The sequence below is a fragment of the Misgurnus anguillicaudatus genome, chromosome 3 (genome assembly GCF_027580225.2).
Source record: "Misgurnus anguillicaudatus chromosome 3, ASM2758022v2, whole genome shotgun sequence".
Taxonomy (NCBI): Eukaryota; Metazoa; Chordata; class Actinopteri; order Cypriniformes; family Cobitidae; genus Misgurnus; species Misgurnus anguillicaudatus.
The window spans coordinates 3,526,631-3,541,051 of NC_073339.2; the positions used below are offsets into that span (position 1 = coordinate 3,526,631).

Genomic DNA, 14,421 nt, shown 5'->3' on the forward strand with positions numbered 1-14,421 from the left:
TGTAGGGTTGTAATGGTATACATGACGGCCCATACCATAACCATTTGAATGATTTCCATTATTCCAGAGGGAATCTTGGTAAAATCATGAACACATAATCAAAGTCTTTTTAAAGGGATAGTTCACTTGAAAATGAAAATTCTGTCATCGTTTACTCATCCTCATGTTGTTCTAAATCGGCTTGAATTGCTTTTTTCTGATGAACACAAAATAAGATATTTTGAGGTAAAAACACAGCAGTAAGTGACCATAGACTTCCATAGTAGGAATAAAAAAATATAATGGAATTTAATGATTAACGTCAACTGTGTGCTTACCATCATTTATATTTTCTTAGTCATTTATCACAATACTTCCAAAATATTTTTTTCCTACTATGGAAGTCTATGGTCACTTACAGCTGTGTGTTTACCATCATTTCTCAAAATATCTTCTTTTGTGTTCATAAAAAAAAGAAATTCATGCAGGTTTAGAACAACATGAGGATGAGTAATTGATGACAGAATTTTAATTTTAAAGTTAACTATCCCTTTAAGGAAGTTGTATCACTCTGATGCCATGTTTGCATACCGTTAACATGTACTAACACACACTTACACACACTTACACACCAAAGGAAATGTAAAACCGTGAATTGGATAATAAATGCTCTTTAACATTTGCTTTTTGAATGATAAAACTTTTTATATAACATATTTGATTAAACGGCTCATTACAATGCTTGATTCTGATTGGCTGCGACATTTGCAGGTTTGTTATTAACATACGGCTGCAAATAATTGACAGGTACAGTTTAATATTACACAAAAATGAAATTTTTTACTTGTATAACATTTATATTTACAAATGATTAAACCAAATATCGTGTTCGTGTTGTGTTATCCTAAAACCAAAAGTGAACAATTTTCTTCGTCAAAGGTCTGCATTCATTAAAATGAGAAAATAAAATATTTTAAATCAATATTTAATATTCCTTACCTTACTTATGAGGTAAATAGCCGTGTAATAAGTGAGATAATGTACAGGCAGCCATTGACGGGGCTTATTTCTGCGATAACAACCGGCTGCCTACACATATCCCTTACACAACATGTGTCAACACACATATTCCATTTTCTTGTTTCTCTTTGTAGCAGGTGGAGAACAACATGAAGTTATACGAACTGACGCACCACCTGACCGGGTTCCAGACACACCTGCTAGCACTCTCATCAGTGTTACTGGTAATGATCAAACGAAGTAAAATGAACATTTAGTGATTAGCTAGTGGATAAACTATTTGCTTCCGTTGTTTAAGTAAAGGGGCCATGAATTTGTAGATTTTATTGTCTGAGGTCTACATATAATGTTCGCTTGGTTTTTACATTAAAAAACATCAAAAGCAATAAGTAATACGCTATTTTGTAAGATGGATTAGTGGCTCTCTGGAGAAATGGTTCGTTTGAAGGGACGGGCCGCATGAAGACCTGGACGTAAACGCCCACTGCTATGATTGGACAGTTTCCGTCATTACATGTGGGGAAATGTTTTTAAAACATTAATGTGTAAAAATAGCAGCCGAACACATATAACTTTGAGCCACAAAAGATTCTTTAAAAAAACTTTAAACTCGACGTGACTAAATTACCGTATACAACACAGTAAGCGTGCATCGGAATCTAAACTGCAGCTGGTAAGTCCGTATCAATAACTTTGTATATTTCTATTGTGCTTGTGAGGTTTCTCTTACATACATGTAACGTTACATACCACAGATATATAATAAAAAAGCTTTGTTGAGTGTTGGACCATTTAAATGCAACTTGCCTAAAATACCGTATACAACACAGTAAGCGGGCATCAGAATCTAAATTGCGGCTGGTACAGTAAGTCCATCCTTATCACTAACTTTGTATATTTCTACCATTATATTACAGTTGTATTGTTAAGTGTTGCACTTTTATTAATCGTTTAATGTGTTTATTAACTTAAAAAAGTCAAACATACGTGTTTAGAAACAGATGTTGCAACAGGACATCTTCATTTTGGTAACATTTGGCAATCTTTAAAGACATGTTTACCGATTGTTGAGAAACTGCATGGTTTGCTTTGCCCCTGGCCCATATGTGTGTCATGCGAAGCTGTGGGCGGGCCTGAAAAAGTGGTCGTTGTATTTGGGTTTGGGGAGGTGTTTCAATTCTACTCTGACATCAGAGTAAAAAAACTGTTTTCAGTTTTGAAACTTGCAGGATGTTCATTTAAGTATGATGAACTCTTATATAACAAATTATCAAGTTAAAATTGATTGTTTGATTCACCGCTCCTTTAAGTAAAGAGGAAAGCCTACACATCTGACACATTCCCATTTCTTTAGGAAAAATTTTATACTGAATTAGCCTAATTAGCCTGCTTTTTAACCAATTCAGGTGAGGCGATCACTCAAACAGTCGAGCAGGCCATCGGTGGAGATTTCATGGGTCGACTTATTGTCCAGCCACATGGGTGTGGAGAGCAGACCATGATCTACATGACTCTTCCTCTCATTGCCACTCATTATCTGGACAGCACCAATCAGTGGCACACCGTCGGCATGGAGCGCCGTGATGAAGCCGTTAACCATATCAGAACAGGTTATCAGAATATAACCAATTAAAACAATCTGACTTTTTACATCTTTACTGTTTTGATGTAAATGCTGCAAAATAAATCACTTTGATGTTAAGGTTATCAGAGAGAGCTGAGTTACCGCAAAGCAGATGGGTCCTACGCTGCGTGGATAGAGAGACCCAGCAGCACATGGTAAAAATGACAGTTTAGAGAAATTTGGGTTTTATCTTAATGTGTTGTTTTCTGTATTGTGTGTTGAGCCTTGTGGGAACAGTTTTACTGCATACATAACACACTTTTTTTTTGTTAAAGGCTGACAGCATATGTTGCTAAAGTCTTTGCAATGGCCAATCACCTCATTGCTGTCGAAGAAAATGTGCTCTGCAGCGCTCTCAAGTGGTTGGTGCTCAACAAACAATTACCAGACGGGTCTTTCAAAGAGGATGCACCTACGGTTCATGGGGAGATGGTTGTAAGTTAAAGTTGACTTGGATATGTTGGGGACAAAACATTGTTACAGGCACAAAAGTTGAAAGAACGATAGTTTCCCCACGAGCGCTTCCAAGTTTTTTTATTAATCTTTTGATGTTTTTGTGGTTTGAATCAGGGTGATGTACGGGGCAAAGATGCAGAATCTTCTCTGACTGCGTTTGTTCTGATCGCCATGCAAGAGGGCAACGAAATCTGTGCCAAATCAGTCGGTGTACGTGCAGCTCTCATTTTTCAGAGTTGTCTTTTGTTTTGCAACTGTTTATGTTTCTCATCTCCTGATTTTAACGTCTTACGTTTCAATAGAGTCTTCATGACAGTATGAGAAAGGCGGTTGGGTTTTTGGAAAGTAAACTTCAAAAACTGAGTAATCCTTATGCTGTTGCAATGACGTCCTACGCCATGGCCAATGCAGAGAAACTCAACGATGATATGTTGATGAAGCATTCCACTAAACAGGAAGGTCAGTAAGCAGCTCCTGCAGAACATCAAGGTATACGTGTATATGTAATGGATATTAAACTGGTCATTATTGCTACATAACCCTAAAGTCACTGACTACGTTTACATGTATACCAACAATGCGATTTTTTCCAATAATCAGAGTAAGGATTAATCGCAGTAACATTAGGTTACATGACTCATAATAATTGCATTATGAAGGTGCATGTATCGATGGCAAAACGGTAGCATATATGCTTATATCGGCCGATAAAATTGCAAACCGATGAATCGTTCAGGCCCTAATTACTATAGTATACTGTAGTATGTAACATATGAGGGTGGTTTGCCAAACAGGGTTTAGATTAAGCCAGGACTAGGCCTTAGTTATATTAGATCATTAAAGTAGTTCTTGAAACATACTTACTAAAAACATTACTGGTGTGCATCATAAGACAAATATTGTCACTGATATATTTTAAGACATGTCAGTGCAACCTGTTTTCAGTTAAGACATCTCAAACATGCATATTAGTCTGGGACTTAACTTAAGCCCCTGTCCAGGAAACCATGGACAAATATGACATTAAAGGAGTCATAGCATGACAATTTTGCGTGACTTTTTTTTCATTTTGAGACCCCAGTGCTTCCATTAACCTCAAAAACATGAAAAAGAACAACCCAGTAACTTTGTTTTGGTAAAGTATTCTCTGCAACAGAGTTGGTGCCCGACCATAACTAACAGGGGGGGGGCACGCAGCTTCCAACGGGGGGCACGCAATCAGAAACAATAGCGTGCAAAAACAAGGCATAAAACATCAAATACAGTGCAAGCACATAGACTGTCAGCTCATTCCCGTATAAACTGCAGAAGATCACAAGCTAATCAGTATATTACCATAATCATGTCGCAATTGCTACGCTAACTTACCTTTAAAAAAAGCTGAAGGCGGCATGTGCGAACATTAAACTTCCTTAAAACAGTGTCCTATGGTTTGAAAATTCTGCCTCAACTTTGTTGGCCCTAATCTCTGAGTTTGAGCCAACCGGTGTTTGCATGAAGTCAGATGGAGCAGGCGGTGCTGGTTTGTTCCAAATGTTCTATTATCCATATTTTACAAGATCCATAAAATGCCGCAAAAAAACGTATCTAGTATCAAGTCACAATAATTTGCTAAAGACGTAATGACGCACGACAAGCTGCAATGCAACCAATCGGAGAAACTGGTCTATTTTAATTTATAAATATATCAACTATATTACATTAAAAGTCATGAAACATTAAATGTGTAATTTATTTTAATTATTCTTGATATATATATTTAATTGATAAAAAACTCTGTAGGGGCACAACAATCTCTTTAGGAGGGCACGGCCCATGAATGCCCCCTTTGACGCCGGCCCTGCTCTGGAAGCATGTGAAAAATAGGTCATTCAGATATTGCCTATTTTGTGACGTATAGGTTGCGAGTCTTATTACAATAATATCGACCCTTAATCTGCACTATCCAGCCACGGCACTGCCATTTAGTGAAGAGAGAGAGAGAGAGAGAGGGAGAGAGAGAGAGAGAGAGAGAGAGTGAGAGAGAGAAAATAATTGACAGCACAATTGAGTTTTAATTAAAAAAAAAACACCTGGCAATCAGTGTTTGCATTTCATCAGCTCATTTGCATTTTAATGGACACACTAAAAACGTGACAACCTACAAAGTAGCAATTTTAACATGCTATAATAAATTATCTGTGGGGTATTTTAGGCTAAAATTGCAAAAAATGGCAGAGCAAAATGATGCAGTTACCATTTATATGCATGTAATGGAAAAGTAATGTAACTAGTAGTGTAACTACTTAATGTTGGCTGTGAGTAATAATATTACTTTTGAAGAGAGTAACTAGTAGTGAGTTATATATAACATTTTTGAGTAACTAGCCCAACACTAGAAATGAGATTCAACATAATTCTGTAAATGTTTTGCCTTTAAAACAGCCGGAACTGCTTGGATTGTCCCGGGACAACATTATCATTCTCTAGAGGCCACGGCCTATGCTGTGCTCGCTCTCGTAAGAGCAAAACAATACGACAAAGCGGGAGAAGCTGTGCACTGGCTGGCGAGACAACAATCTCACTATGGTGGTTCTGGCACCACACAGGTAAACTAACAACTTTTTATTTAACATTAATATACATTTCTGTTTGTACAGTTCTGACACTACAGGCATAGTCCAGATTTTTTTTATGAATGCATTCTATCATTTGGGTTAATACTTCAAAGTACTATATCCTGCAGAAGATGTTAGTATTAAAACTAAAGCTGCTATTTTCAGATTTAAATTTAAATCATGAGTATAATTTCTCTCACCGTTCTGTTCTAGGCAACCATCATGGTATTCCAGGCAGTAGCTGAATATCGCACACAGGTAAAGAACGATCAAAACTTCAATCTGAACGTGGAGCTGAGTGTGGCAGGAAGACGCAAACCAGTCACATGGTCAATCAGTAAAGATAACGCACACGTCACACGTTCAGACAAGGTGAGAAGTCAGAAAAGAAGAATAAATCCAATAATTCAACAAATACGAAATTTTTGTTTACGCCTATTTGTGCATTATTGTTCGAGTTTTCCTGTTCACATTGTTGTTTTGATCAATATGTACTTACTTTAAATAAGCCACTTTTTCTACTGCACATAGTAATTGATTGGATTATTCTAATAAAACAATGGCAAACCAAACATGTGTTTACTCAACAGATTGACATAAATAAGAACTTCAATGTAACTGCTAAGGGAACTGGAACGGCGACTCTATCTGTGAGTTTACTGTGCATGAGAGCTTATACAGATTAACATTTACACGAGTTTGTGAACTGAGTGTTACTTTCGGTTTTTAGGTGCTTACCCTGTACTACGCCAAACCTGCTGAGAAGAATTCTGACTGCAAACACTTTGATCTAAGTGTTAAAATTGAACGAGAAAGTGTCGGTAAGATTTCTTTTTAAACTGACAATGTTAAACTGAAACCCTGATGTTTTGCATCTCAGTATTTAACAAAAAATATTTTCTATTTAGTGAACTATCCAGGGGCTGAAGAAAGTTACAAGCTTACTATGGAATTCTTGTAAGTCAACAGAATAGAGAATCACATTGAGAATCATTTATTTAATGTTCTGTATAGATCTGTATATAATACACCTGCTGATAAGACAAACATCTTTACAGCTACAAAAACGAATTAAGAGATGCCACCATGAGTATACTGGATGTGGGCTTACTGACAGGGTTTAAAGTGGATGAAAGAGATCTCACAGAGGTACACTGTCATGAACAACTAAAGCAGAGATTAAACTACTTTTTTCTAGAATCAAAACCTTATTAGATGTGTGCATTTGAAATGGTTTTGTACAGATTTTAAACAGGAGATAGATATGAGTGTTTAATTGTGTCACATACTGACGTTTTTCCACTTTCTTTCACAGAGTTGGCCACAGGGAAAGACCGATTTATTCAGAAATTTGAGATGGACAAAGAGCTCTCAGAGCGAGGGTCACTCATCCTCTACGTAGATAAGGTATATAATTGTTTGTGTTATCAGTATTTGTTTTTATGTTTTACACTGGAGATGCATCGATTGCTCTGTCATAAATTAAAATCAAATGGTTTTAATCCTGACACGCCATTGGCAACTAGAAACTGTGTTGAGAATAATCTAATGCTTGAATAAGCACAGTTTAGCCATTTAATGCATGAGTGTTTCCCCAGTCATTATTATCTCGGGTCTTTAGTGACCATATACACTTTTTTACCATAAATTGATAATAAAAAAATTACATTTTGGCATTTTTTCTAAAGTTAAATTGTTGATAAGACAGTGTGTTATGTCAAAATAACCATATAAAGTTGTCATAAACAATATTGTTATGTCATTTTTTAGGGATGCACCGATAACTCTTTATATTTGGGGGCCGATAACCGATATCTATAGGCTGATAAATATTCATATTATTTTCACAATGAAAAACTCGCAGACCGCGGACATCTTGTCTTTGCGCTAGACTAGCATACTCTTCTTAAGCCCACAACACGTGTCATCTTCATGCTATGTCACAGAAAGCACCAATCAAAACTCCACGTGGCCAGGAATGAGCAAGTGAAGTGGTTCAACAAACCAAAATAATCCATCATTTATCGGCTCTCATTTATCAGCCTAATTTTGCGATAAGACCGATAACCGATAATATTAAAAATAAGCAGTTATCGGCCAATAACGATATGTCGGCCAATATATTGTGCATCCCTATCATTTTTAATGCTTTTATTCTCTGCCTCAATAGGTCTCTCGAACAGACAGAGAAAAAATTGCCTTCAGAATGCATAAGATGAATAAAGTGGGTTTGCTTCAACCTGCTGCAGTCACGATATATGAATATTATTCACCAGACGCACGCTGTACAAAGTATTACCATCCTGAAAAGGAAGATGGCGCTCTTAGCAGATTATGTCTTGGAGATTTGTGCCAGTGTGCAGAAGGTAATTGGTTTCTAACTTTATGCAGAGACACACGTGCTATCCTAAAGCCAGAAACAACACAATGTTTACTGTGTACCGATACATCAGTCATAAAATGCCACCTCGTTTCCCCCATTTCCTACCCCATGACTGTATACATCTCAGTACTTCACTGTGACTGGGTGGACCATACTGATTATATTACAGCTTAGTTCTAACAAATGGTGTGTAATCATGAAGTAAAAGATGAAGTATGTCTATATAACTAAAAAATAGCATTGGAAATTCATTCTGCAGGAATCTTAAAAACGAAAACATTTTTGTAAATAAATAGGGAAAATTACTTTGTATATTTAGTATCTACACTTTTAGGATATTTGGAATGTCCTCTGTTAGTAAATATTAATTACAATGAACTGAACATGTTTGTGTATTACAATTCAACATCTCTTTACACAGAAAACTGCAGTTATCAGAATAAAAACAAGGTTAAAGAAGAGGATCGTTTGGAGAAGGCTTGTGAAGCTGGCATGGATTATGGTAAACACATTCAATTCTGTGTGCTCTTTGTTTTTCAGCTGTTGTGCAAATGCAGTAAAAAAATTTACTTTAACCATTTACATTTTTATACCTGGTGTAGATAATGATGTTATGATATATGTTTTAAAGTTTATAAGGTCACAGTGGTGGCTATGAATCTGGCGAAACACTCAGATGTCTATAAAATGAAAGTGGACCAGGTGTTAAAAGAAGGCACAGTTTATTATTTTGCTGTCCAAAGAAATGTGTATCTTCACTAAGCATGAAATGCATTGGAAAATGTGCCATTAAAGTTCCACAGTACATTTGTTTGCTAAGTACTTTACTGTCCTGCAGGCACTGATGAAGGCGTTGAAGGAAAGGTGAGAGACTTCCTGGCTCATCCCAATTGCAGGAAATCTTTGGGATTCCAAGTAGGCAAGTCATATCTCCTCATGGGCAAATCCACTGATCTGCCAAAGCTCGAGGCAAGGTAGGTGTCCACTGAATGTCTGTGTTTCTTTGTAAATATCAAGATTTGCTTGAGGTTTATGCAGGTAATATTATTAAAAGTTTCTTTTTGGAAATTGTAAATAATTAAGGCTGCACGATAAAAATATGAGGTAAAAAAAGCTAGTTAGTTAATCTAAACAGTTAATCTATTAGAAAAAAATCTATTAGAATAATAATGAAATATATTTCAAAAGCCAAAATGATATAAAAACATATATGTTTCACTTTCTTTCTTTCTTTGTCTCACCAATCTCTCTTCCATCTGCATTTACCTAAAACTTTGACTATACTAAATATTATTAAAATTTAAAATGTTATGTAATTGCAAACTACTATGATATGCACATTTGCGCTATTTTGTGTCATTTCGGTATATCTCGCAGCCCTGGAAATAATTATTGTGCTCTCACAATGTCACTTTGTGTTTGTTTTTGTGTTACTTTTGTTGTTTTTAGAATTCAGTACATCTTAGGTGAGCAGACCTGGATCGAGTACTGGCCCACAAGAACAGAGAGTCAAACAGATGAGTATAGAGAAAGATACGTGGGCATCTCTGTACTCGCCAATAAACTCTTTAAAGAAGGATGCAGTACATAATTATGTGTTGTGTTTGGGTTTTTTTTTGTTTTGAAAATTAAACTTGCAATTGCACTCTTACAGTATAAATGTTTAAAAATATTGTTTGTCAAAATACTTTGTTTAATTTCATCACTTTGTTTAAGATTCATTTAATAATAAAATGTTAATGTGTGGCTCTACTTAATTGCAGTGTGGTACACTTCATTGCTTTGCAAAAACATTCAGACTATTAATTTCAGATTTTTAAATTACAAAAATTGTAATTAATAATGACACATTGTTTATGTCAAAACATTGTCTAGATAAAAAACTTAAAAAATATATTTTTAATAAAATAATACTCAGAAGATAGATGTGTAAATAAAGGAAACTATTTTGCAACAAGCTTTTTATAAAATAAATTACATAAAATTATGTAAGCCAGAGAAATAAAGCAACAAAGCTAATTTTATTTTAAGTAAACAACAAGCTAAATATTGCAGCTATGAATTAACCAAATGTGACGTTACAGATGTCAACAGACGAATAAGATTACACATAGTGATGCGATAGCTCCACCCATTAAGACTGAAAGTTTGAAGGTTTTGACAGAATGACGCCCCATTCAGACAGAGAGCGACAAGCAGTAGCAGAGCGACGCAATCTCATTCATTTTAATGGAAGCGTGGCGACTTTCTGTGACACAAATAAAAGTGACTGCTGGTGACCATATGAGCGTTTCCAGTGACACGAGACAGTTAAAGCCTCGTTCAGACTCGTGTATCACCCATCTCTTTCAATGAGGCATTTCTAGATCTGGTTGTCATAAACAAAGCAGTATCATCCACTCCAGTAACTGATGAGAGAAGGATGATGTGAACTCCACTGCTTCACTCTCATTGGTATTCGCTCCCTATTATCGCTCATCATTTGCATAAATATAAACTTTTCTTATGCCTCATTCAGACAGCCACACAGTAAGTTTCCTGGTGTTAATTTAACAATGGTCATATGGGAATCACCGGCAGCGTGTTAAAAGTAACTCTGAAGCAGTGTTAAAGTTAATTAAATAATTAAGTGATAATTTGAGTGATGATTATTTGATTATTGAAGACATCTGATGATAATCAGCAGAATCACTGAAGTACAAAATAAAACGTGTGACTTCAGCCACTGCCTTAGATAAAAAAACTGAAAAATAATTAAATCTTTATTTTTACAAAACAGACTTACTTTATTTCTGTCATTTGTCTACTTTTTTTGAAAAATAACAGATATTTACACTCACCTAAAGGATTATTAGGAACACCTGGTCAAATTCTCATCAATGCAATTATCTAATCAACCAATCACATGGCAGTTGCTTCAGTGCATTTAGGGGTGTGGTCCTGGTCAAAACAATCTCCTGAACTCCAAACTGAATGTCAGATTGGGAAAGAAAGGTGATTTAAGCAATTTTTAGCATGGCAGGGTTGTTTGTGCCAGACGGGCCGGTCTGAGTATTTCACAATCTGCTCAGTTACTGGGATTTTCATGCACAACCATTTTTAGGGTTTACAAAGAATGGTGTGAAAAGGGAAAAACATCCAGTATGCGGCTGTCCTGTGGGTGAAAATGCCTTGTTGATGCTAGAGGACAGAGGCGAATGGGCAGACTGATTCAAGCTGATAGAAGAGCAACTTCTGAAATAACCACTCGTTACAACCGAGGTATGCAGCAAAGCATTTGTGAAGCAACAACACGCACAACCTTGAGGCGGATGGGCTACAACAGCAGAAGACCCCACCGGGTACCACTCATCTCCACTACAAATAGGAAAAGGAGGCTACAATTTGCACAAGCTCAGCAAAACTCGACAGTTGAAGACTGTAAAAATGTTGCATGGTCTGATGAGTCTTGATTTCTGTTGAGACATTCAGATGGTATAGTCAGAATTTGGTGTAAACAGAATGAGAACATGGATCCATCATGCCTTGTTACCAGTGTGCAGGTTGGTGGTGGTGGTGTATTGTTTGTGGGGGATGTTTTGTTGGCACGATTTTGGCCCCTTAGTGCAAATTGGGCATTGTTTAATTGCCAGGGCCTACCTGCGCATTGTTTCTGACCATGTCCGTCCCTTTATGACCACCATGTACCCATCCTCTGATGGCTACTTCCAGCAGGATAATGCACCATGTCACAAAGCTCGAATTATTTCTTCAACATGACCATGAGTTCACTTTAATAAAATGGCCCCCACAGTCAACAGATCTCACCCCAATAGGGCATCTTTGAGATGTTTTTTTTCCTCCTAGGACTTTTTGTCCCTCCCAGGCTAAAAAATAATAGACAAGCATGGTAAGCATTTATGCAGATAAAATATAAAATGTATCAAGCTGGTAAGTTTTGTAAAGAGAAAAGCAAAACAGAATTGTAAGCAAAATAGGTTTTTGGAATTTTAGAAAATACATGGGCAGAAGTTAAATGACTGAACTATAAGCAGGGGTCTAGCTGGGGAAAGCCAGGAGCTGTTCTGTTGTCAGTGGAACCCTTCTTGCCATTAACAGAACAAACTAATGTTATGTAGACCTTGTAATGTTTGACAGTCCCCTAATTCCACTAACTGGCTAGGTTTGTGTGTTACAGGTAAACAGACCTCATACACCTGTGGTGTCCTTGTATACAACAATTTAGCTTGGACCCCATATGCCTGTGAAAAGTCACATAATTTATGTGTACGTTGTGAAAGCCTGTATATTGTTTTGAAGCATGGTTTGTCATTTGTAGGTCAAATGAAAATTTTTCACATGACTTTCATGCTGATAAATGGCTATTAACAGTCAGTAAAAGTTTGATTTTGAGTTTGTTTGTGCCCCCCAAAAATATTTTAGCACCAGCCGCCACTGTCCCAGACTAAAATTCATGTTTGGGCTGCCACGATAAAATATTATTTATACTGTAGCAAGCTCAGTGAGTTTTGTGTTTGACTTTTATTTACTTAAAGCTCATCTTGTATATAGAAAGGTTGATACACTACGACCCAGTTTGCACAATAGCAGTTGGCGCCAAACCGTAAATGTTGAGCAAAACATTTGCTGTGGAGTGCTGGAAATTATACGGGATTTTTTTTTTTTTGATCACTTCTCTCTTGACCCTTTAAAGATAAACAGCGCTTACTGCCAATATATCAAAGGTTGAATTTACACAACAGCTCATTTACGGGAAATCTGAAATGGACAGATAAAAGTGAGGCTGAGTATAAATTACATGGTCTGCAGCTTACAGACGCTGTATAGAAAAACTGACAAACAGACAGGATGAAGGTGCATCTGCTTTGTTTGACTGTCGTTCTTTTCTCCTCACCGCTCCTAACACTATGTGACCCACTGTGAGTATTTAAAACAATATTACCTTAAAGATTCATGTATATCTGAGTATCTTTATTTAAAACAATTCAATTTTCTCTTCTAGATTTGTTCTGTCGGCTCCCAATTTACTGAGGGTGGGTTCCTCAGAGAACGTGTTTGTGGAGGCTCAAGATTACGCTGGAGGCAACATAAATGTGAAGATCGTAGTAAAGAACCATCCACTCAAAAATCTGGACATAGTTTCTGAAACAGTGACCCTGACTGCAGACAACAACTATCAGCTCCTTACAAAAATAAAGGTGACACACGTTGACATACTTGCTCATTATAAGCAAATGTGAAGAATCAGTGATTCATTAAAAATCTGTTTGCATTTGAATGCAAATTTAAAATGAGAAATTAGCAAGAGGTCTCTAAAAAACATTTGCTGTTTATTTTGTTTAGATACCTGATGATAAAAACCATTTCACCGACGATCCTCTGGAGAAGCAGTATGTGTATCTACAAGCTGAATTTCCTAACAAAGTTTTGGAGAAAGTAGTCATGGTCTCGTTTCAGTCTGGATATATATTTGTACAAACAGACAAACCCATCTACACACCGGGTAGCACAGGTACGATCACAAGAGTTTGAAAACATACAATCAATTTGCATCTCCTTCTCAAGTTGTAAGAGGATTTTTATGTTTATAGTTAAAATTAAGATTCTCAAACTTTTTTTGCAGTTCAATACCGGATTTTCTCTCTGACTCCAAACCTGCACCCACTTAGTCAATCTGGAATCTCAGTGGATATCATGGTAAACATTTTAATAACAACACACTGTTGCTTCAGGCACAAATACACTTATTCATCACATTTAACCCTCAAATGGTCCTCGTTTCCTACTGGCCCTTGGGGTCTATATGACCCCACAATTGAAAGCATAATTGTTAGAAAAATATAAATTTTTAATAATACAAATAATATATATTATATAAGAGCCATATGATATTGTACTGATAACGGCACAGTTACCGCTTCACCTTTCGTATCATTCCGCCACTTAGTGAATGGAGGTCCTAAACAGGCTCATCTCTGAATGGAAAAACACAGACGCCCTGTTTTTAAACACTCTCCGTGTGTCTCATTAGTTTACTAGCTCATAAATGTGAATCCCCAATCGGAAGTTATTATTCCGTCAAAGATCAGCGCTCTTGGATGTTACATTAAAGTTAATGGGAGTAATGTCTTGTCACATCGTGTGGACGATTAACACTTGGAAAGAGGACTATAGACACTCGTTTTTTTCTGGAGCTATATCTCTTATCAGAACGCGAAAACACCGTGGAACTGCAGGTAAGCCCCGCAGCTTTTAAATGTGGACATTGATCATTTACTTTATCGTGACGTGACTATTAAAACATGTTATGAGATATCACAACTGATATATTTAAAAGCAGCATGCAAAAACATCTCTCTGAC

General features: G+C 36.5%; 1 protein-coding gene across 4 annotated transcripts in view; it reads left to right on the forward strand.

The window, feature by feature from the left end:
- Window positions 1-14,421, forward strand: part of LOC129443864 (complement C3) — a 73,245-nt gene that overhangs the window by 13,352 nt on the left and 45,472 nt on the right. For 2 of the 4 annotated variants that reach the window (XM_073860125.1, XM_073860127.1), the window contains exons 1-4: window positions 12,823-12,978; window positions 13,062-13,257; window positions 13,403-13,571; window positions 13,683-13,756. In XM_073860125.1, coding sequence (XP_073716226.1) covers window positions 12,908-12,978; window positions 13,062-13,257; window positions 13,403-13,571; window positions 13,683-13,756 — 510 coding nt within the window. In that variant the 5' untranslated portion in view covers window positions 12,823-12,907. Of the gene's footprint in view, window positions 1-1,133; window positions 1,224-2,405; window positions 2,610-2,702; window positions 2,779-2,898; window positions 3,059-3,193; window positions 3,290-3,381; window positions 3,539-5,503; window positions 5,668-5,889; window positions 6,049-6,266; window positions 6,327-6,406; window positions 6,498-6,584; window positions 6,634-6,734; window positions 6,826-6,993; window positions 7,084-7,846; window positions 8,043-8,480; window positions 8,562-8,690; window positions 8,775-8,897; window positions 9,034-9,508; window positions 9,817-12,822; window positions 12,979-13,061; window positions 13,258-13,402; window positions 13,572-13,682; window positions 13,757-14,421 lie in introns of those variants that run through there. The other 2 variants (XM_073860128.1, XM_073860126.1) reach the window with 2 other exon arrangements.